The sequence below is a fragment of the Syngnathoides biaculeatus genome, chromosome 12 (assembly GCF_019802595.1).
Source record: "Syngnathoides biaculeatus isolate LvHL_M chromosome 12, ASM1980259v1, whole genome shotgun sequence".
NCBI classification, from domain to species: domain Eukaryota; kingdom Metazoa; phylum Chordata; class Actinopteri; order Syngnathiformes; family Syngnathidae; genus Syngnathoides; species Syngnathoides biaculeatus.
Genome location: NC_084651.1, coordinates 29,751,821 through 29,776,822, shown reverse-complemented (window position 1 = coordinate 29,776,822; position 25,002 = coordinate 29,751,821). Strand labels below are relative to the sequence as shown.

Below are 25,002 nucleotides of genomic sequence, written 5' to 3'. Positions count from 1 at the left end.
TACCGACCCACCCGTCCCCTGACCACCCTCGTCAGCCTGCCGTTACTATTACCTCTGCTTGTTTGGACTGTCTGCCTGATTCCCGACCTTGGACCGAGTAAAGGTTTCCTCTGTACTGCCTGCTTGTCTCTGGAGTCGTGCATTTGGGTCCGCCCTCGAGCCCCGTTCGTGACACATTCTGGCTCCACACGAGCATGTACTACAACTAAAAGGGAAGTCATTCTATTGTTGAATTGGCCACTTGCGATGGACAGTACTGGTTCACAAAGGTACATGTCGGGGCCAACTTCCCCCCGCTGGCCAATCTTCCAGGGGCTGAAGTCAAGGTGGCCCATGTCATTGTTCGTGATAAAGCATTCTCCCTGCACAAGAAGTTTATCCGTCACTATTTTTAGAATACATTGCCTTTTTTTATGCACATGTATTATTTGTCTTGTCATCAGTTGCATATCTATCCTTGACTTCTGTTTACTTACTACACTAACACACAAAACTCTTATTGTCCTGCAGCTTGTCATGTACTTTGCAAGAACAGTGTATACTATTTGATTCTTGAATGTGGAGTGATTGCAAATAAAATCAAAACCCTTTATTGTAATTATATAACTGTGCAGCCAACGAGTTAATGAACGCTACTCCGCAAAGAGCTTGAACCGATATAAGTAAAACATATCTGATGTGATGTAAAGTGACTCAGATAAAAAAAATTACCATCTAGACACAGTTATTGCTAAAAGATCTAAAAAATTAGGTGCCTAGTCTTATTGCCCATTTCCAGGCATTAGTAAGATTATTATATTTTATTATATTTCAACTAACATGAAAGTATTATGCCTTTTGTGCTTGCAGGGACAAATCTACCTGTAAAAAAGCAGGTGTTCAATTAGTGTCTCTCCAGAGCCAGGTGAGTAATTGAAAAAAGTCTTGGGATTCTGGTGGCAAGATGGCGTATACTTGGAAGAGTTATGGAATACCCACCAGTCAAAGCTGTGGTGATTGTCAAAACCTGTATGGTGTTTCAAAACATCTTAAGAAACACGGATGAGACCAATGCTGGGGCAACCCAATACATACCACCATCATTTGTGAGAGGACAGACAAGCAGGACCAGGCTCCCAAGTAGGAGAATGTTGTCAGGGAACAATGGCCTCATGGGTGGTCATGCTCCACAAAATCAACCATAACCCTCAGGGTACACCAAACAAACTTCCTCTAACATTGGTGCCATTGCAAAAGGAGATTATTAGATGTTGGCAACTGACATAAACACGTTTAATATATGCAAAAAATACTGTATTCCTAGATGTAAACAAAGACATTGAAGTCATTGAAAATGTTTTGTTTAAGTGATGAGTCTGTGTTGAAAAAATGTGCAAACAGAGAAAAACGAGATATAAAATTGTTTAAAAACAGGGGCCAAGATAAGCAAAAATATGTGCACACAGGAAAGCAAAATGAGGTGAGGGCTGTTGGGCTGAGGGCTACTGAGATATGGACTGCTGGAGTGACTGCTTGGGAGAGACAATAGGCAAGGGAGATCTCTGTTATGGAAACAATGTGAAACAATTAAGATTTATTCATGTGTTGTTCAACAGCTAGCAAACAAATACACAACGGACCTCTAGCTACAGTCACAAACTCCAGTGGTATTGGGAGATATTCAGTTCCTTGGTAAAGTTCATTTTCAATGGTGTCACTAATGCTAAATTCTCGGTTGTTAAATGTCCAAGAATAGAATCATTTGAAATCTACCGTACCCCAAAACCTGACCCATAACATTGACAGTGCATGTCTACACATAAATTACTTAACTGTAAAATCTATTCTGGTGGTATTTTCAAGTTTTTGCCGATGACCAAAAAAAAAAAAAAGAAAGAAAAACAGCACACAAGAGCACTGGAATTCTCCTTTCCAGCGTGCTGATGGTTAACCTCAAGAAGGCTACATTAATTAAATCTAATTTAATTAATTGCTCATTTGTACATTGACAGATAGTTTGTTAGCAGATAGTTTGAATCTGACTCATGCTGCTGGACATGGAGAAACAGCCACGACATAAAATAATAGAAACCTGAGATTTTCCTGCCGCCACCATCCACACTCCTCACAGGTATTCTGTTCATGTGGACGTATTTGTCCCTCATCAGTTTCCACCTATGCTAACACTCCCACCCGTAAACTTTCACACCAGGAGTTCGCTGCCATTTGTTTATCCTTGTAATTTTTATTGCTAGAATCATAAATATGTAATATATATAAAAATAACAATAATGATAATAAGGTGTTTAAAAAAAAAGGTTCATAATTCACGACCGACACAAAAAATTCCCCTCGACTCTTACTTTTTACACCACATAATAAATATGTTAGGGGCATGGTTCTCTACGTACCCAGAGTTTAAGTCTGATGTTTGACAGCAGCCGTGGCGGGCGGCGGTGTGGCCCTGTGCCATTTCCTTGTGCGCACCGATTACATTGTGTATTTAAGCCTTGTTTGTCATGCCACTTGTTGGCAGATTGTTGTGTGCATATTCATGTGTATTCTCGAGCGTCAGCTAGCATAACTGCCTCATCCCATGTCATAGCGTTATTGAGCCATATCAAGTCAAGTTACATTTTCATGATTTGCCATGTCTAATTTTTGACATTATTTCATGTTTGTTGGACCTTTGTGAATTTTGATCTCGTTACTTAATGTGAACTAACAAGAAAATGGTGGCACCATGTGCATGAGATGGAGTAAAAATATTTTGTAAAAAAAAAAAAAAAAAAAAACCTGGCCTGCCGACCCTGGTTCTGAAATGTCAGAAATTGGAACCACAACATTTTTTTTGGTTTTGACAAATGATAATAACTATATACATATAATAAATAATCCGGGTTCAATCCCAGACCAGTCTGTGTGGAGTTTGCATGTTCTCCCCATACCTGCGTGGGTTTTTTTCCAGGCACTCTGGTTTCCTCCCACATCCCAAAAACATGCAACATTAACTGGACACTCTAAATTGCCCCGAGATATGATTGTGAGTGCGGCTGTTTGTCTCAATATGCCCTGCGATTGGCTGGAAACCAGTTCAGGGTGTACCTCGCCTCCTACCCGTTGACAGCTGGGATAGGCTCCAGCACTCCCCGCGACCCTTGTGAGGATGTGCGGCAAAGAAAACAGATGGATGGATAGTCACCTAGGACCTACTTGCAATCACTCCCAGTGGCATAGCCCAACAAAACCTCCCTCAGAGGATCATTGGGACACATAAATCCCTCCACTATGGTAAGGTGGTATTATATTTTATAATTATATTATATTTTAATTTCATTTTCTTTATTCTCAGCTGATTCACACCATTTTATGTACGTGTATTCAGCTCATTCAAGCCAAACAGTGAACTACTGTACGGTATTCAAATTACCTAGATTTTACAAATTTTGAAAATAAAAGCCAGAAATCCAACATTTTTATGAATGTAGATAACTTCCTTATTCTTCAACCATTTCAACTTTGTGTTCAGCTCATCGAATAATTCAGTGAAGCACTTCCATTCCCTAAATATCACTAAATGTTAGCATAAAAGGCGGAACGGTGACGCAGCTGTAAAGTGTTGGCCTCACAGTTCTAAGGACGCGGGTACAATCCCGGCCCCACCTGTGTGGAATTTGCATGTTCTTTCCGTGCCTGTGTGGGTTTTCTCCGTGCACTTTGGTTTCTTCCCACATCCCAAAAACATGCAACATTAATTGGAAACTCTAAATTGCCCCAAGGTGTGACTGTGAGTGTGACTGTTGTCTGTCTCTGTGCCCTGCGATTGGCTGGTAACCATTTGAGGGTGTACTCCATCTCCTGCCCCATGACAACTGGAATAGACTCCAGCACTCCCGCCAGCCTGGTTGCCAGCCCATCGCTCTGTCTGGCCAACCTGTGGATATCTTTTTCTCCTTATTTCGTGTCCAACCTGGTGTACTTGTCGTCACATGCCTCTTGTTTAGCTTTCGCCACCTATACATTTGCCCTACGTCACATCTCAATGTATTCCTTTCGCCTCTCCTCAGTCCGCTCAGTGTCGCACTTCTTCTTCACTAATCTCTTTCCTTGTATGACTTCCTCTATATTGAGGTTCCACCAACAAGTCACCTCCCCTTTTCTACCAGAAGACACACTAAGAACTCTCCTGCCTGTCTCTCTGATCACCTTGGCTGCAGTACTGCAGTCTTCCGGGAGCTCCTCCTGTCCATCGAGAGTATGTCTCACCTCTTTTCGAAACGCCACACAACATTCTTCCTTTCTCAGCTTCCACCACATGATTCTCTGCTCGACCATTGTCTTGTTGATCTTCCTACACACCACCAGAGTCATCCTACACACCACCATCCTATGCTGTCGAGTTATACTCTGCCTTACAGTCAGTAACCTCCTTCGGATTACATCGTGTGCACAAAATGTAATCCACCTGTGTGCTTCTACCTCTGCTTTTGTTGGTCACCATATGTTCCTGCTTCTTCTGGAAAAAAAAGTTTTCACTTTTGCCATTTCCATCCTTTTTGCAACGTACACCACCATCTGTCCCACATTTCTGTACTTAACAAATCACTTCTTCATCCCCCTGTTTCCTTCAATGTTCATTAGAATCTGCACCAATCACAACTCTCTCTGTGTATGGGATGGTCAGAACTGCTTCGTCTAGTTCCTTCCAGAATTTCTCTATCAACTCTATGTCACATGCTACCTGTGGGGCATAGTCGCTAATGACACTATACATAACACCCTCAATTTCAGCCTCATCACTCGATCTGATACTCTTTTCACCCTTAAGACATTCTTGCCAGCTTTAACATAACCCCCACTCCATTTCTCTTATCAGCTACTCAATGGTAAAATAATTTTCAACCCTGCCCTTGAACTTCTAGCCTTACTACCGTTCCACCTGCTCTCTTTGATGCACAATATATCAACCTTTCTCCTAATCATGTCAACCAACTCCTGATCTTTTCTTGTCATAGTCCCAAAGTTCAAAATCCTGACACTCATTTGTAGGCTTTGTGCATTCCTCTTCTTCTTCTGCCGATGAATTTGCTTTCCTCCTCTTCTTTGTCTTCGACCCACAGTAGCTGAATTGCCATTGACGCCCTACAGGTTAACAGTGCCGGGGGCGGACGTTGTTAACCCAGGGAATGACCGATCCGGTATAGGATTCTTTAGATGAACACTCATATTTGTTTGACAAAGTTTTCAGCCAGATGCCCTTCCTGATGCAACCCTCTGCATTTATCCGGGCTTGGGACCGATCTACATATTGCAGTGGTTTGTGCCCCCATAGGGCTGCATTACAGGTGAGTCTGACTGTATCTAGTCGAGCCTTCCTGACCTCACACACCAGCTCTGGCTCCTTCCCCGCCAGAGTCTTGAAATTCCATGTCCCTAAACCCAGTTTCTGTGGACAGGGATCAGATCGTCAAAGTCCCAGCCCTTTCCCAACTCATGTTGCACCCGACCCCTATAGGCCCTCTCATACTTGGTGAGCCCATTGGAAGGAGAACCCATGTTACCCTTTCGGGGTTTGCCCCGCCGAGCCCCACGAGTGCCCACCAAGTGCTCGCCTTCGAGCCTCACCTCCGGGCCTGGCTCCATAGAGGGGCCAAGGTGACCCGCACCCGAATCCATTTCTGTTTACCATCATGGGGTCTTTTGGCCATGCCTTGTCTGGTTCCACACCTAGAACCTATTTGGCATGAGCAACCCTAGCAAGGGCATGAAGCCCCAGACAACTTAGCTCGTAGGATCACCGGAAGACACATACCCCTCCACCATGATAAGGTGATGGCTCAAGGAGAAGCGGATCTGTGACGCCATTTTTAAAATAAGGAATGAATAATGAGTGTGCTTGCATCCCATCAACTGGCTTGGAACATTGCAAAGGCCAAAAATCAATACAAAGAAGGGGGATTTATTTTAAAAAATGCCTTGGTGACATTGCAGAAATCTTGTATCCTGAAAACAAAAATCTTTAACAACTTGTATCAGACCTTCAACTGTCCCACCACACTGTTGAGCAGATAATATTGGACACTAGCATGGCTGATTTACAGTTGCACCCAGAATTCCAATCATGTTAGTATTTTGCATTAGATGAAATACAAGACAAGACTTAGTTGAGCTGGTGGCTTGTCTGTGTGAGAAAGAGCACGCAAATTTATTTTTTCAAAATTACTGGCCTGCAGTCTTGCTACTCTGTATGAGTCGATTTTTCTTATCATGTTGATGTGTGCCATTTACAATAAATCTGGCTGAGCAAAGGTATGTGTATGAGGAGGGAATCATGTTCATGTGTATGTTATGCCTCTTTGGCTCTTTCCATGCGTATGATGCAGCTCTTTGCTGTAACACAATAAAAATGTGGCTCTTGGTCTCTTAACTGTTTGGCCAACCCTTCTTTAAAGTATGATTCAACAGACAATAACATTAATACGAGCACTAGCTTACTGAGCTACATAACATTATGTTGCCTGCTGGCAATCCGTATCTTATTAAAAGTACGTGAACACACCTTCCGATCTTCTCAAATGGACAGTCCATTCTGGAGCACGGGTTATGCATACAGTATGCATTTCCCCTTTTACCCAACACAATACATTATAGTGACGAGAGCCATTGTTGTTTTTGTCACCATGGTAATAGGTGTATCCGGTGACCTTTTTAAAAAAATGTTGTTCATCCTCTTTGACTCTGTTTGATTTCACAAATTAAGCCCAGTGATCTTAAAAGACGTGATACAGTGCTTTCGGAATAAATGCGGAGTAGTTCTGCTATTGTTTGCCCAAGATAGGAGATGATTTTATGGCAGTAGTCTGACAGTACAATCATGAAAGACCAAATTTTTCTTGTAGTTTGATCCAAGCATTATCAAGATTCCGGTCTTTAAAAAGTCTGCCTCAGGACTAGTTTTATACCGTAGCTCAGTACCCATCCATAGCCATACCATATCATTCCATTTTTTTCTTATCCTATGTCGCAAAAATAAACATATTCACCTTGACATTAAGTTAATAAAAGGATTTAAAAATTACAATAGCATCAGGCTGCAGCACCAAAGTATTGGTCTAAGTCGTGGTTTTAGTTCCGTTGACACACACTAAGCCATATTCAGAACTGATGACTCCAGCTGAGTTTTACTTTGGGCTCATTGAAAACAGTATAATTTTGAGTTCTGTTTCTGTTGCAGGTGAGAAACCATTCCAGTGTGAGTTTTGTGAACGACGGTTTGCCAACAGCAGTGACCGTAAGAAGCATTCACAAGTCCACAGTTCTTCGAAACCCTATGACTGTAAGGCCCTGGGCTGTACCAAGTCCTATACACATCCAAGCTCTTTGCGCAAGCACATGAAAGTCCACATCAAATCATCACCTACCTCTGAACCCTTTGGCATGACTAATTCCATCCGACAACACCAACAACCTCATCCTCTTCTTGAACCACTTGATCTTAAAATCAACCACTTGTCACCATCATTCAGCAAAAAAAACACAAGTTTTGACATTGATAAGAATACAGCCAACAAATTAAACAAGCTACAGCCCAGTTCATCTCCATCGGCAATGCCTTTGGACCTATCACTCTCGGGACTGAAGAGTCAGCTGGCTCAGCAGCAGCAGATTCACAGAACCCCAGGAAGGAGCCAGTTGTCAGTCATCCCAGCCATGCCCGAGTTGCCTAACATGAAGGAGTGGTATGTGTGTACCAGAACTACAACATCAAACTTTCGTCTTTGTCACCCAGGGGACATCAAATCAGAACCAAGTGACGAGGAGGATTATGTCACATAATACAGTTGGACCCAGAGGGGAGAATCTTAAAAATGGACCAATATTATCAAACCCTGAACAGAAATTTTGTGGAATTGTTCCATTTTAGGAAGCTGTGGTATGTTATTTTGGTTAAAAGTGTCACTGATGTTGATTTTTCAAGATACCACAAGATAGCCTTTTTTCCTGGAAAAAAATAAGACTGTTGTCATCACCTACACCTCTATGCACATTCAAATTGTAAGACAGAGATGTTTTGAATTGCCCAAATATTTTGTTCTGAATAATTGTTTTTGACTATGTCAAGACCTTTTTTCTTGATTATTTTGTTTTATTTTGTCTCAAAATGGATTATGGATGATTAGAAATGCCTTGAATGTTCAGTTTGGTCCAAATGTATTTGAAAAGTGAAGTATTTTTGCCTTTACACCACCAGAATTGATTTGAACAAATGCAGTCAGTGTTTAAATCAGGGGTGCCAAGAATTTTTTTTTTTGGGAGGGGGGGGGGGCACTTCAGGCAACTTCCTTTGTTTGTTTGTGGGTCTTGTTGACTTCATATTTGACTTTTGTTACTCAAAAGGGTCATCTATTGGATACTGATCAAACCACGGACTTGGATGTGAAGGAATGCTTCTTGTACCTTAAGGAATTTATGGTCTCATTTTTTGTTTCCCGGTGATTTTGATTCTGAAACATGGAAAGCTTTTTAAATGTTTGAAATAATCTCCTTCCTGTAGTTGTGTTTTGCCCCTTGGTGTTTGAATCGTCTCTATTTACATTAATGTAACAGCTCTTAATCACAGATTATGACAATGACACTTCTGTCTTTTGTGCAGATGATGTTTCTTTTATTCCCAAGTGTCCCAATAGCCAATTATGAGAATTATGATTGCCCAACAAACAAAAATAGAGCCAAGTGAGTTCAGAGAAATGTTAAAGAATTCTTGAACATTTTGGTTAATTTATTATTTTGTTAATTGTAAGAATTCTACACCATAAATTGCAACATTGAGGAAAAGTGACCATCGAAAAAGATGAAGTTTAATTTTAAAAAACAACAGTCTCAAGTAATATTCAAGGACACCAAAAACTATAACATTGGTATATTATTTACTTACTACTGCATTGTTTTTTTTTTAACTTTTACTTGAATGTACATTGCTGTGTCTTGTTTTGACCCATATTTTTGCACTCTCGTCACAACATTAGGAAAACTCTTAATCTCTGTTGAAACGCAGAACATAATTTTACACCATAAATTTCATTATCATCCGTCCATTCATTATCTGTGCCGCTTATCCTCACAAGGGTCGCGGGAGTGCTGGAGCCTATCCCGGCAGTCAACGGGCAGGAGACAGGGTATACCCTGAACTGGTTGCCAGCCAATCGCAGGGCACATAGAGACAAACAGCCGCACTCACAATCACACCTAAGGGGCAATTGTCCAATTAATGTTGCATGATTTTGGGCTCTGGGAGGAAACCGGAGTGCCAGGAGAAAATTATCATTCATGATCCATTTTAATCTTTTCTTTTTCTAACATGAGAAAATTTCCTTTGAGTCACCAACACAAAAGAACAAGACCAAGACATATATCTGTATGAACCATCATGCAGTACTGTACTGCTATCTGTGATATGAAAGTGCAATTAATGTGTATAATGTACATGTTTACAAAAATAACAAACCCAAGAGAAAATTGATGTCTTGACTCAATTACTTACAATAATTTGTAATGTTTTCGGTAGTCAGAAACATCATCTAATTTTGACCAGTAAATTGTCTTAATCGGGATTTCAAAATATTGCTGGCCATGTAAATGTTCCCAGTTTTTTATTTTTTTTAAAAGGAGATCATATCAAGAATGGAGAGAAGCCGGCAGAGGTAGATAGATTATAATGAACTATTTACTAGAGAACGTAAGTGAGGCGGTCCTTGGAGGCCATTGGCAGTGTAGGAAGGGAATTCCAGAAGGCAATGGCGAGGACCAGCAGGTGGCTGGAAAAAGCACAGGGAAACACTGAATGAGGAGAGACATGAGTCATAAAAGGAGATTAGGAATTGTCTATCTTACGTGATGCAGGTGAGAACAAACAACACTTTATGGAGGATATACGGGATCAGGGAAGGTTATAGTAGTGTTAAAAATAATAGCAGTCCAATGTGACTAACTTGATTAATCCATGTTTTCAATATATTTTTTATTGCTACATGCCAAACAAGATAAACAAAAACAGTAGGTTCTCAGAAAACCAACAAGAAATTTCCAATAATTCATGATATAGACCCTCATCAGGCTGTGCAAGTGGACAATTTGTTGAAAGGGGTCTGTCAAACAAAAAAATAGTTGTGTGACATTCAATAGGTGAGGTAATTAATTTTGTGAAAAACAGGTGTGAATATGATGCCCCCTATTTAAGGATAAAGCCTGCACCTATAGAACATGCATTTCTCCTTGAAACCCTGAGGAAAATGGGTCGTTCAACACATTGTTCAGAAGAACAGCATACTTGGATTAAGTTTGATCGGAAAAGAGAAACCTTATGAAGAGATGCAAAAACAAAAAAAAATCAGCTGTTCATCTTAAATAATCTCTAATGCCTTAAAATGGAGATCAAATCCAGAGACACGTGACAAAAAATGGAAGACACCCATCAAAATGGATCTCCAAATTACAAGAATGGCAAAGGCTCAGCCAATGATCAGTCCAGGATGATCAAAGACAGTTTGGAGTTACCTGTAAGTACTGTGACAGCGAAGCTGATCTATAAACATGGCACTGCGTAATCCTTTGCAAAAGTCCCTCTGTTAGAAAAAAGGCATGTGCAGAAGAGGCAACAATTTCCCAAAGAACACACCAACTGGCCTAAAGAGAAATGGAGGAACATTTTGTGGACAGATGAGAGTGAAATTGTTTTTTTTTTGTTTTTTGCGTCCAGCGGCCACAGACAGTTTGTGAGACGGCCCTGAAGCTGAATTCAAGCCACAGTACGCAGTGAAGACTGAACAATGATGATACCAGCATCATGATACAGTATGAGCATGTTTCTCCTACTACAGTGTTGGGCCTATTTATCACATACCAGCGATAATGGATTGGTTTTCATATGTCAAAATAGTTGAAAAGGTCATGCCTTTGAAATCAGTGTTTCAACAAGACTATGACCCAAACACACAAGTAAACATGCAAATTCTTGGTTCCAAACCAGCAAAGTTAATGTCACAAAGTGGCCAGCCCAATCTCTGGACCTTAACTCAATTGAGAATTTTTGGAGTGACATCAAAAATGCTGTTTCTGAAGCAAAACCAAGAAATGTAAATGAATTGTGGAATGTTGTTAAGGTATCTTGGAGTGGAATAACAGATGAAAGGTGCCACAAGTTAGTTGACTCCATGCCACACAGATCAAAAACAACTGGTCATTTAACGAAATATTAGTTTTGTGATTCAAATGATTGGTAAATCCTGTCATGGGCATGTTCTTCCTGCTCTGGTGAGCAGACGCGCCCACCTGCTTCTTGTTGTGCTGATTACGGTCTAGATATATTGCCTAGCGTGCGGTCTGGTCCTTCGCCAGATCTCTGTAATTTCATGTGTCATTCCTGCAACTCCCTGTCCCTGTCCTTGATGCTCTGTGTACCGAACCCTGCCTCATTGATGACTTTGCCTCTCCGCCTCGTTATTCTGACATGACAATGCTGCCTGTTTAGACTGCCTGCCTGTGCACCGACCTTGGACTGAATAAATACCCTCCCTTAACTGTACCTGGTCTCGTGAGTCGTGCATATTGGGTTCAGCCTCGTGTTATGGTTATGACAGAATGATCTGGCCATGACATGGACCCAGTCAACTCTGATTCAGTGCGCAAGTCTATCCAGGCTCAAGGGCTCCTCCTTGCCCAACATGAAGAACGTTTCATGATGTTTGGTCGGCAGGTGGAGCAGCAGGATGTTGTTGCGGCAGGTAATGGCTCGGCTTAACCCCAGGAAGGAGCCAGCCGTCAGTCATCCCAGCCATGCCCGAGTTGCCTAACATGAAGGAGTGGTATGTGTGTACCAGAACTACAACACCAAACTTTCCTCTTTGTCCCCCAGGGGACATCAAATCAGAACCAGGTGACAAGGAGGAGAGGGGAGAATCTTAAAAATGGACCAATATTATCAAACCATGAACAGAGAATTTGTGGAATTGTTCCAATTTAGGAAGCTGTGGTATGTTATTTTGGTTAAAAGTGTCACTGATGTTATTTTTTTAAGATATCACAAGCTAGCCTTTTCTCCTGGAAAAAAATAAGACTATTGTTATAACCTACACCTCTATGCACGTTCAAATTGTAAGACAGAGATGCTTTGGATTACCCAAATGTTTTGTTCTGAACAATTATTTGCTTTTGACAATGTCAAGACCTTTTTTCTGGATTATTTTGTTTTATTGTGTCTCAAAATTGATTGTGGATGTTTAGAAATGCCTTGGATGTTTAGTTTGGTCCAAATGTATTTGAAAAGTGAAATATTTTTGCCTTTACACCACCAGAATTGATTTTAACAAATGCAGTGTTTAAATGAGGGGTGCCAAGAATTTTTTTTTTTGGGGGGGTGGTGGCATGCTGCCATGCGATCGATCAAAACTGCCACTCAATCGGTTCAGATTCAATTTATTTGACACAAAAAATTCCTCAGAATTCTCTATCAATCTATGCTGTGTAGGAATTTTGATGGATACAGTTCAATTCAGAAAATTCTATACAGTATAACATTTGTATAATTGACAATTGGAAAATTAAACTCCTGAGTAGTCAATGAGTGCCTGGAATCTGGTGGCTGTGGACATCACCTGGGAATTTCCTTTAAATAGATCCTTTGCCAAACATTCACTTCAGGCAACTTCCTTTGTTTGTTTGTGGGTCTTGTTGACTTCATATTTGACTTTTATTACTCAAAAGGGTCATCTATTGGATACTGATCAAACCACAGACTTGATTGTGAAGGAATGCTTCTTGTACCTTAAGGAATTTATGGTCTCATTTTTTGTTTCCCGGTGATTTTGATTCTGAAACATGGAAAGCTTTTTAAATGTTTGGAATAATCTCCTTCCTGGAGTTGTGTTTTGCACGTTGGTGTTTGAATCGTCTCTATTTACATGAATGTAATAGTTCTTAATCACATATTTAGACAATGACGCTTCTGACTTTTGTGCAGATGGTGTAGCTTTTATTCCCATGTGTCCCAATAGCCAATAATGAGAATTATTAGTGCCCAACAAACAAAAATAGAGCCAAGAGAGTTCAGAGAAATGTTAAAGAATTCTTGAACATTTTGGTTAATTTATTTTGTTAATTGTAAGAATTCTACACCATAAATTTCATTATTGTCCATCCATCCATCCATTTTCTGTGCCGCTTATCCTCACAAGGGTCGCGGGAGTGCTGGAGCCCATCCCAGCTGTTAATGGGCAGGAGACAGGGTATACCCTGAACTGGTTGCCAGCCAATCGCACATAGAGACAAACACCCGCACTCACAATCACACCTAAGGGGTTTTACCAAGCTGGACTTGAGGAGTGCATACCACCTAATACGGATACGAGAGGGGTATGAGTGGAAAGTGGCATTCAACACGTCCACAGGTCAGGCATTCAACACGTCCACAGGTCATTATGAATATTTGGTGATTCATGCCCCTGCAGTGGTTTCAACATTGTTTTACGCGAAATTCTCAACAAATTTGTCACATTTGTAGACGACGTTCTGTTTTTCTCTCCGGATAAAAATTCCCATGTTGGGCACGTTAGAGCTGTACTACAGCAGTGGCTGCGTCATGACCTGTATGTCAAGGCGGAAAAGTGTGAGTTCTACCAACCCTCAGTATCATTTATTGGGCTTCGTCCCGGTGGAGGGTGAGAGCTGCATGGATCTTTGCAAGGTCGAGGCTGTTCTTCATTGGCCCACTCACAAGGAAGTACAGAGGTTTATAGTGTTCGAAAACTTCTACCGTAAATTCATTCGGAACCTTAGTACAGTCGTGGCTTCATAACATTCACTAACCTCTCCCAACAGTGTCTTCCATTGGAACCCGGCATGTCAGGCGGCGTTCCATAAGCTCAAGACCAGCTTTACCCCTGCTCTAATTCTAACCTTGCGGGATCCCGATCGACAGTTTGTCGTAGAGGTTGATGGTTCGGATTCGGGGATAGGGGTGGTCCTCTCACAGAGGAGTCTCAAGGACAGAAGGTTGCACCCTTGTGAGTTTCTATCCCAAAAACTGACCTCGGCAACGAAATTACGAGATTGGAGACCGGGAGTTTTTAGCAGTCAAAGCAGCAATGTCTGAATGGAGACACTGGTCAGAGGGAACATCTTAAGTTAGCCAAAAGGCTTAATGTCAGGGAAGCTTCAAAGGCACTCTTTCTTCACGTGGTTTTGCTTTCTGATGTCTTATTTGCCAGGAAACCAGAACAGGAAACCTGATGCACCGCCACAGGTTCATGATGGGAAGAAAACCAAATCCATCCTCATGCGTAGCTTGTTTCGCCTCGGTTTTCACCTGGGAAATTGAAACACAAGTTAAAGATGCGCTAAAACACTCTTGCAGTCCCAAAGGTTGCCCCGATGACAGGCATCAGGGACTTCCTTGCCACACATCCTGAGGCTCCTGTACACCTGCTCCAGTGAGCAGAGGCGCCCACCTGCTTCTTGTCGCGCTGATTACGGTCTAGAAATATTGCCACTTGTGCGGATCGTTGTACTTGCATGTCATGTTCCCACAAATCCATGTCCGTGTCCTTGATGCTCTGTGTACCGAACCCTGCCTCATTGATGTTCTTGCCTCTCCTAGTGATTCTGACACTGCTGCCTGTTTGGACTGCCTGCCTGTGTACTGACTGCAACTCATGGAAACTTGTTTGACATGTTGAAATAAAAAAACATACTGATCTGGTAAGTCACATTGGACTGCTATTATTTTGAACACTACTCTATATGCAGGTGGTGACGAGGTATGATTGGTGACAGGTGTGTAGCTGAGTAAGGTTCTGGAAAGAGAGAAGGCGAGAGGGTGCCACGCATATTTAGTTAAGGCCACACTTGTGGATATGTCTCCAGGCATGCCTTGAGATACAAGTTTAATGTTTAATTGTTCCATGATCCGTGGCATGATGGCCAACTGACTCATTGGACCTGGGTTTAAATCTGACCTAACTTGTGTGTAGTTTGTATGGTTTCTCGAAGTCTGCATGGGTTTTCTGTACTTTGATCGAAGATAAAACAGTCCTTGATCTAGGAATGAGATCCATTCCTACGTTGGCGACACAATGCGAATTTCCGCGAAAATCTGATTTCACCAATAAAGTATAAATTTATACGATAACAGCTCAGATTTGCTCCAGCACTCCCACGATCCCTGTGAGGATGAGCACCTCAGAAAATGGGTGGGTGTTGGTACTTGGTATAAAAAAAATTCAAAGATTAAAATAAAAAAAAAACAAAGATGCTCTACTTACCATTACTGCGAGAGGTGGATAGCGAAGAATGAGGGGAGGCTGTCCTGAGCTATTGCTAAGGAAGCATGTGCAAGTAGCCCTTGCTAGCAGTAAATTCCTCCACAGCATCCTTGCCTTTCTGCTCTTTCAAAGTTCAGAAAATACCCCATGCCTTTTCCCTTAATTAACATAAGGCTGATATTAAGTCTACGTTGATTCTGATCCTCAATCCATAATGTAAGCAAACTTTCTTTTTTGCGAAGACCGTTGCTTTGTTTTTTTTTTCCCTTCACGAAAAAGCTGCTTCGTGATCACTGTACAACATGGAGCCAGCTGACTCTGATCCTGTGTGCAAGGCTCTCCAGACGCAAGTTCATTGTCAGCAACACTGTGTATAGTGAGGATGTGGGGGAATTGACATCGACTTGGGAATGTAATTTACTATCGCTGTAGCATTTTCCTTGCATCCCATTGGCTAGGAGGGACGTTAATCGTTACCCATGATGCACTTCCTGTATCTTGGTTTGTGTGTCACGATAAAACTGCTCTCCTACTGGCTATTGCCGTAGCATCTTCGTGACATAGCATTGGCTAAGAGGGACATCAATTTTTACCCATGATGCACTTCCTTATCTTGGCTTGTGTAGTGCGATAGCACGGCCCTCCCATTGGCTATCAGCGTAGCATCTTCTTGGCATCCCATTGGCTAGGAGGGATGTCTTTACTCTGATGCTTTTCATTTTTCAACAGTCATATCAAATCAATCACAAAAACTCCCTTTCACCATCTAAAAATCACATCTAGAGTGAAGACTTGTATGTAACCAGGAAAAGCTCATCCATGCTTTTATCTCAAGTAGATTTGACTTCTGCAATGGTCTTCTGACTGGACTCCCCCAAAAGATTATTAAACTGCTACAGCTGATTCAGAATGCTGCAGCTCACGTTGAGAACAAAGCAGTCAGATCATATAACTCCAATCCTAAAATCCCTGCACTGTCTTCCAGTCAGCTTTAGAATAGATTTTAAAGTTCTGCTACTGGTCTATTAATCACTAAAGGATTTAGGTCCTGAATACATGAAAGAAATGCTTACGGAATACAAACACAGTAGACCAGTGGTCCCCAACCACCGGGCCGCAAACTGGTACCAATCCGTGGATAAATTGGTACCAGGCCGCCGTTGTATTAATTATCCGAGTCTGAAAAATATTTTTAATTTTGAAAATGACCAGATTCTCTGGGTTACATCTCGGTCACTCAAGTGCCAAATTTACCCCCACAAGCTAGAAAAACCACGTCTTTGGAAAATTTCTTTTCGATTCGGAAAAGGCCCAGTGAAGAGATTGAAGCAGAGCTTACAACTAATTTGCGCCGATTTGAGGAACTTTTTGAAGAGATGGATGCAGATGCATCTCTTATACACGGAAATAAGTTGGTTATCGAGAGGGAAATAACTCACAAGAGTTTTTAAATTACGAGAGCCGCTGCAAAGATTTTTCTCATTTCCGACATCTGTGAACCGGGGTTTTCTGGAGTGACAGCAACCAAACCCCCAGATAAGACCAGCTCGTTGCAGAGAAACAAGCTTAGGGCTCCCATTGATTTAGCGTTACGGTGAGTTGAAAATTTCATCCACATTAAATTCATTTTTGTGGTGTATCTGTATCTTATTTTGAAGGCTCGTTTAAACGTTACTCTAATGACCAGTTAAGAGGGTGCTAGGGCTGTGGTCGCCAACAGAGGGAAATGGTCCAAACTGACAAAACTATTTCAGCTGTTGAAAAATAACATTCATGGAATGTTTAATAATAATAAAACAGTTGAACTGGCTGGTATATTTAGATACAACAAAGAAATTTGGAATGGCTGGTTGTTGTTCTTTATTTTTCCATGTGTATTTTTTACGTTTATTTTATTATTCATTATCATGTGAATTGTTTTCAATATTTAATACAAACGATTTTCAATACAAACAAATGCCCCCCCACCCGGTCTGCGGTAAAAATTGTCAAACCTCGACCGGTCCATAGTGATAAAAAAGGTTGAGGACCACTGCAGTAGACCTCGGAGATCGACTGACTTAGGTCAAATAGTGGAGTGCAGAGTCCAAAGCAAAGCATTTAGCTATTATGCCGCACACAAATTAAATAAGTTGCCAACAGAGGTGAGGTCAGCCCCAAGTGTGAATGTTTTTAAAGGCAGGTTGAAAACTCTTCTTTTTTGTCATACTTTTTAGAATATTTCCACTTTTTAACCATATTTCTTGCACTGTACGCGGTTTTAATTGTACTTAAAAAAATGTATTATTTCAATTTTTATCCCATTTTAAATGTTTATTTCTTTGTTTTCAAATAATTTTAATCATGTAAAGCACATTAAGTTACCTCATGTATGAATGCGCTATACAAGTAAATTTTCTTTGGTTTGCTTGCTTTGCTTATTTTTTGCGAGGGTACTTGGAATGGCTTAGGCTATTTACATGTAAATTTTACTTTGCAAAACAACTTCCGGAACGGATTAATTTAATCTGTGTACTTATATTGAATAGCTGATCATCATGTGGTCTTTTTCCTCAGAATTAAAACAAAAAACTTTAAATGTCTTATGATTAAGAGTAATATTGGGCTTGGACTATTTTGGACTGTATTACAACAAAGAACATTTATGAAGTTGTTGTTTTTAAATTATAAAGTAAATAACTTCAGATATATAGGTCATGATTTACCGGTCCCCCGAGTAGTAGATATTTTTTTTATACTCCTAATCAAAAGGAATTAAGCAGGTCAAAAACCTCACACTACAACCTCAGTTTTTGGCTAGTTTTAGGATGTTCTTTCTCTAAAATGCTGTGGTACATTGACAACAGATTTAATGACACACATACCTTCAAAAAAGTAACTTTCAACTCATCAGTCCATGTAATATTCTCCCCAAAATCTTGAGAATCATTAAGATGTTTTTTTAAATTATTATATTTTATTTTGTTTTGAACTAAGATGAGCCTTTATGTTCTCTTGAGTTTGTTTTGGCCCTGGAACTCACCATATACGGGATTTTTGTCCAGTCTTGTGACACAGTGTTGTGTCATGAACACTGACCTGAAGTGAGGCAAGAGAGGTCTGCAGTTCTTAAAAAAAGTCTCTGTCTGTCTGTTTTGTTTTCTTGGGGTCATCTATGTAGGCCGGCCACACTAGGGAAGGTTCACCACTCTTCTATAATTTCTCCATTTGAGTGTAATGGGTCTCCCAATGTTTCTCTATAATCCTAAAGCTTTAGAAATGGCTTTCCTGCTACTGTTTGATCCCTTCTATAAAAATGAGCGGACCATATAAATAAAAGTGGACAGTCTCTGCCGAGTATTTAATAAAGAGTGTAAACTAAATATATTTTCAATGAAGTCTGATCAATGGCTGTGTGTCTCATATGCCACGAAGCTGTTTCAGTTTATAAAGAGTACACTATTAGCCGTCACTTTGCGACGAAACATGCAAATTATGCTAGCAAACAGTTAATGCAAGAACGGACAATTAATTGAAAAATCCAATGAATTTTCTGAGCTGAGTGATGTGAACTGGCTTTGTGAGTTTGCGTTTGCTGTGGACATGGACTGAATGTGAAGCTACAGGTGTAAACATCAGTCAGTGTGAGAGCCTTCAAACTCCAAGCTGATTTAATTCTCCAGACAAATGTCATACAAATTTTTCACTCATTTCCCCACACCAGCCCCGCAAAAATAGGCCACTCAAAACACGACGAAATACTGCAAATCACTGGACGACCTGCATGAGACTTCTGCTATCAATTATTTGATTTTGATCAAATTGAGATGACACTTCAGGTGGTTTCTTGTGTATTGTCACAAGTCCCTGAAATGGCACTGCTGGAGCTGCAATTGGAACTGATAAATCTTCAGTCCAACTCTGCCACAAAGAAATTCAAGTCTCTTAAACTGAATGACTTTTACGCTTCACTCAACAAAGACATTTCCAAACATCCAAAGGACGGCACAGAAGATGCTGCTGTTGTTTGGCACGACCTATGTGTGTGAGCAGACTTTCAGCGTTATTAATATCAACAAAGCACGTCACAGATCCACTTTAACTAACAAACACCTCAGAGCTATCCTGCGAATTGCCACAACAACGCTAACTCTAGACTGATGCACTGGCAAAAAAGAAAGGAGACCAGCAACACTATTTCCACTAAAATTGGTAAGTTTTTAGACTGTTATGACAAAAAAATGCTGATGGAATGGAATGTTTGAAAGTGTGCCTTTCATTATACCCCGAAAGGGACAAGCCGAAAGAAGAATGAAAGCCACTTTAAAAAAATGTTGATTTTTTTCAACTGAGTCTTTGAATTGAATTGGTATTGTATGTTATTTTAATCTATTTACATTTTCTCTGCCTAGTATTGTGCCAAATAGCGAGTAAATGCCACATCTTGCATCTTCATTGAGACCAACAACCTGTTGTTCCAGGTGAACGAACTTAAAGCTGTGTGTGTGTGTGTGTGTGTGTGTGTGTCTGATCTGGTGTTATTCTTTATGCCCCAAAGACCCAAAGTGGAAGTGTGTCTGAGGTCATGTGACTTTATTGCGTTGTTGGATTGGGGAACTAGACCTACAGTGGTTAAATTGGATTGGCGCAAACAGCGGCCATTGCCAATGTTAAATTCGTAGTCTTGTGCACAAATAGTTGATAAGCAATAATTGATAAATAAAAGTTGCTTGGGACAGATCATTGTAACGGAATAAAAACACCAATTACTTATTGACAGCAGGAGGTCCGCAAGGGTTTTTTTGGTTTGTCCTGTTGTGTAGTCCTGGGCTGATTCCTCACTTTTCTAAGGATCATTGATCGAGGTGATATCTTGCATGGGGCTCCACACCGATTGAGACTGACCGTCATGTTTAGGTTCTTCCATTTTCTAATGATTGCCCCAACAGTGGACCTTTTTTCACCAGGCTGTTTGGCAATTTCTCGGTAGCTCTTTCCAGCCGTGTGAAGTTGTACAATTTTGTCTCTGGTGTCTTTGGACAGCTCTTTCATCTTGGCCATGTTACAAGTTTGATACTTACTGATTGTATGGGGTGGAGAGGTGTCTTTATGCAGTGAACGACCTCACACAGGTGCACCTGATTCAGGATAATACATGTGGTGGGGCTGAACTTTTAAAGGCGGACTAACAGGTCTTTGAGGGTCAGAATTCTAGCTTATAGATAGGTGTTCAAATACTTATTTGCAGCTGTATCACACAAATCATTTTTTTAAAAAATCATAAATTGTGATTTCTGGGTTTTTCTTTTTGGATTTCTCTCTCACAGTGGACACGCACCTACGATGAAAATTTCAGACCCCTCCATGATTTCTAAGTGTGAAAATTTGCAATATAGCAGGGTGTTCAAATACTTATTTTCTTCACTGTACATCCCCCTACTTAAACAAACAAAGCCTCAAACAAAGACAATTACAACATGGACTGATAATGCACTATTTCAGGTGCAGGACTGTTTTTCATGCATTGTTTTGGGAATTATTTGAACACCAGAACCTCCAGGATTACACAGACATCTTACATCAAAAACTGCATAGACACTGTGACTGTCAATAGATGGATCCGGGTTTTCCCCAACCAAAAACCCTGGATGGCCCGAGAGACCAACGCAGTCCTGAGATGCCACAATGCCGCCTTCCGTTCAGGGGACAAGGCACAGTACAGTGTCGCGAGAGCTGATTTAAAGAGGGGCATCAGAGTGGCCAAGGCGGCCTACAAAAGAAATATTGAGGAGAGCTTCACAGAAAACAACCCAAAAGAGATGTGGGAGGGATTACAACACATCATAAACTACAACAGAAAGAACAAGATGCGTGGCGGAAACAGACGCCTCACTGGCAGAGGAACTAAACCGTTTCTTTGCCCATTTCGAGACGGACAGATCAAATCCAGGCTCATCACAACCACCTCCCATTAGCACCACACTGACACTTTGAGAACATGAAGTGAGAGGTGTGCGCAGGACTGTAAACACCAGGAAAGCTGCTGGCCTAGACAGAGTGCCAGGGAAGGTACTGAAGGCAATTGCTGATCAGCTGGTGGGTGTTTTCACGAACATCTTCAACAGCTCCCTGCAACAATCACCCCCATAACCCAAACATCAGCCATTGACAGTCTAAATGATTACAGGGCCGTTACACTCACACCTGTGATCATGAAGAGCTTTGGGAGGCTCGTTGCATGCCACATAAGGGGCTCACTCCATCCCTCACTCGACCCCTTCCAGTATGTCTATAGAGGAAAGCTTTCCACCTAGGATGCTATCGCAATAGCTCTCCACACTGCACTGAGCCACCTGGAATGCCAAGGGAACTACGTTAGGATGCTTTTCATAGACTTTAGCTCATCCTGTAATACCATCATCCCAGGTACTATATATTGGCTGACAAACTCTCCCTCCTTAGACTCTCTCCTTCCATCCGCTCCCGGATTAAAGACTTCCTCACAAACTGTCCACAGTCTGGCAGACTTGGCCCACCTCACTCACCCTCAGCACTGGGTCCCCCCCAAGTCTGTGTACTTAGCCCTCTGCTATATTCTCTGTATGAATTATGACTGCATACCAGACCATCCCAGCAACTCCATTATCAAGTTTGCTGATGATACCACCGTGATCGGGCTCACAACCTCACACTGAACACCACAAAGATGAAGGTAATCATCCTGACTTCCGGAAGTGCAGCATCGACCTGGTCCCACTGTTCATCAATGCAGAGTGTGTGGAGAGGTTCCACTCCTTCAGATTTCTGGGAGTCTACATCACAGACAAACTCACCAGGACTATAAATACCACTGCGATGGTGAAAAAGGCCCAGCAGGATTCCATTTCCTGAGAGTGCTCAGGAAGTACAACTTGGAAGTTAAACTGCTGCAGGCTTTCTACAGAACCACCGTGGAGACCATCCTCCTCACATACCGTAATTTCTCGAGTACAATGTGTCCGTACAACAATCATTCATAATAATCATTGTGCATGTGCTGATGTAGCGGAATTATAATCTTGGCACAGGCCACAACCGACGCTTGTCCTGGTCCCTGTAATTGTCAGAACAGAATCCCTCAGCAAACTAAAATAAATGCTCAATGATGGCACAACATTTTATTAATACTGTTGATAACACACACTACAGTCTTAGTAAAACCATTTAACACTGTTCAATATTTTTTTGCATTAAACATTTGTGCGTCGGAACGATGGATTAGCTGGAAACCTTTGGCCTCACAGTTCTGAGGTCCCGGGTTCGATCCCGGTCCCGCCTGTGTGGAGTTTGCGTGTTCTCCCCATGCCTGCATTTGTTTCCTCCGGGTACTCCAGTTTCCTCCCACATCCCAAAAACATGCAACATTGATTAGACACTAAATTGGTCCTACGTGTGATTGTGAGTGCAATTGTTGTTTGTCTCCATGTGCCCTGCGAATGGCTGGCAACCATTCAAGGTGTACCCTGCCTCCTGCCCGTTGACAGCTGGGATAGGCTCCAGCACTCCCTCGCGGTTGTTATTGGTGAGGATAAGCGCCTAAGATGGATAAATATTTGTGCATAGTGCAGTTTATCTACTGTATTACACATCAAAAGACGCATTTGACTCATCTCCAATCCGAAAAGGATTCATTGTAGCTACCTTTGGTGCATCACTGTGGAACTCATCATTGATGATTTGGGACAGTTCCGGTGCCTCTTGCATTGCATCATGAACATCCCATCTTGCTCCCACCGTGTCATCCTCTGTGCCATCCATGATGTTTGTGAGGAAACGTTTTTTTAATCCCAAGAGTTTTGGTTGAGCAGCCTTTCCCCCTCCATTGGGCTCCAATCTGTAGTAGCTTTCACTATGGCGTCAGGTGGTTATCAAAACAACGTGAGCTCAAACTATGTAGCAACCAGCGTAATTGCCACATTTTAAAAAAAAAAAGATAGAATTTCGCTCTCCCGTTTTTTTTTTTTTTTTTTTAATATGCCCATGACACTCATAGTAAGTAGTTTGAGCTAACGTTGTTTTGATACCCACCGGAAGTCATTGATCTATCGTAGTTTCTGAATACGTCGCTACTTCCAGGTTGGCGACGTCATCGGCACGAGTGATAACACATTTCTTTTAAAAGCAGCTACACAACTAGCGATTGTAGTTGACATTTTTTGTCTTAGTTTAAGTTGAACAAACTCATGGGCAGTCGTTTCTGATCTTTGGTGCTGTAGTACTACACAAACCATCGTAAAATGTAAGCTCCCCGAGGAGCTCAGGTTGGGGGCGCACATTACCGTAATATATATAAATGTGTGACATAAGACATCTAATAGCATATCGAAATGTATATGTATACATTTTTTTACCACTCAGCATACCTAAGATTGTAAAGGACTCTTCACATCCTGGTCATCACCTGTTTAACATGCTGCCCTCTGGCAAACGGTACAGGTCCGACAAAACACAGACAACCAGATTCAAAGACAGTTTTGTCCCCAGAGCCATCAACTCCTTGAACTCAAAACCACTGCACATAACAGTACTGTAATACAATGTTATGCAACAGCACTTTGGTTTGCTTTCCTTGGCTTTAATAATCTTTCAAAGCCTGGACAGGGAGCATAAAACTGAAAATTAAACAATGTGGATTTATTTATGTATTTTAGCAATAACTGTTCCTTGATGGAAGTGTTTTGATGAAAGATGTATTTTACATGTTGTTCTTATCCAAGATGTTCTTCTATTTTTATTCTATTTTATTCATGCATGCACCTTGTGGAGGTGGAGACTTGGAGGAGAAACATATTTTGGCGTTGTCTCCAAATCACCCATGTGTACCACCTTACTATGAAGCCAGGAAATTTCAGGCTCCATTGTTGAATGCAACTGCGGGTCAACTTGAAGAAGATGTACTGTAGATGATCAAACGTCTCTCCCTCGCTCAAAACAAACATGAAACATGAATACGGTTGCGGTAACTCTGCCTGCTGGAGTGATCACTGCCATTAAAGAATTAGAAGGAAAATTGGACAAAATTGTATATTTTAGAGGCGACCCATTGTCACGACTCATCGGTACGGAGGAGGACCCAATTGCAGGGCTCCGGAGACGCAGAGGCAGTTTGGGAAAAGTGTTTATTCGGTCCAAAGTAAGCGATCAGGCAGACAGTCAAGTGGAGCAGCGGTAGTCAGGACGTCGGGCGGAGAGAGCCGGTCCGCGGGCAAGCAGGGGTCGGTACACGGGAGATCGATTAGAGAAGGCAGGAGTATCAAAGACGTCAAGCTTACGGGGTCGATCAGAGGACAGGCGGAGGTCGGTACACCAGGGTTCACGATCAAGAATACGGGAGTGCAGGAACGGGGCATGAGTTGCGACGATCTGGCGAAGAGCAGTCGTCCCCTGGGTCCTATAAATACAGGGGTTAATCAACGAGGATGAGGCACAGGTGTGCGCCTCCTAATCAGCGCCGGTGTGCTGGGACCCGCCCAGCCAGGGCTGGACCGGCAGGAGCATGACAGAACCCCCCCCCCCCCCAAATCCCAAGGCGTGGCTCCCAGACGTGCCTCAACAAAAGAAACACACACACAAAATTTAACATTTCCAGGGGCGGGTGGAAGGGGGCCTGGGGGAGGGCACCCCCCCAACCCTAGTCTGTCTGGTCACCGAAAGCGAGGCGTCCAGCTGGACAGGTCAGGAGGACGACCCG

General features: G+C 41.8%; 1 protein-coding gene across 1 annotated transcript in view; it reads right to left on the bottom strand.

The window, feature by feature from the left end:
- The window catches only part of aprt (adenine phosphoribosyltransferase), an 80,650-nt gene that overhangs the window by 6,038 nt on the left and 49,610 nt on the right, over positions 1–25,002 (bottom strand). The window contains exons 7-8 of the mRNA XM_061837791.1: positions 24,584–24,702; positions 9,708–9,794 (exon numbers count right to left, since the gene is read on the bottom strand). Of these exons, the coding sequence (XP_061693775.1) occupies positions 9,708–9,794; positions 24,584–24,702 (206 nt within the window). The remainder of the gene's footprint in view (positions 1–9,707; positions 9,795–24,583; positions 24,703–25,002) is intronic.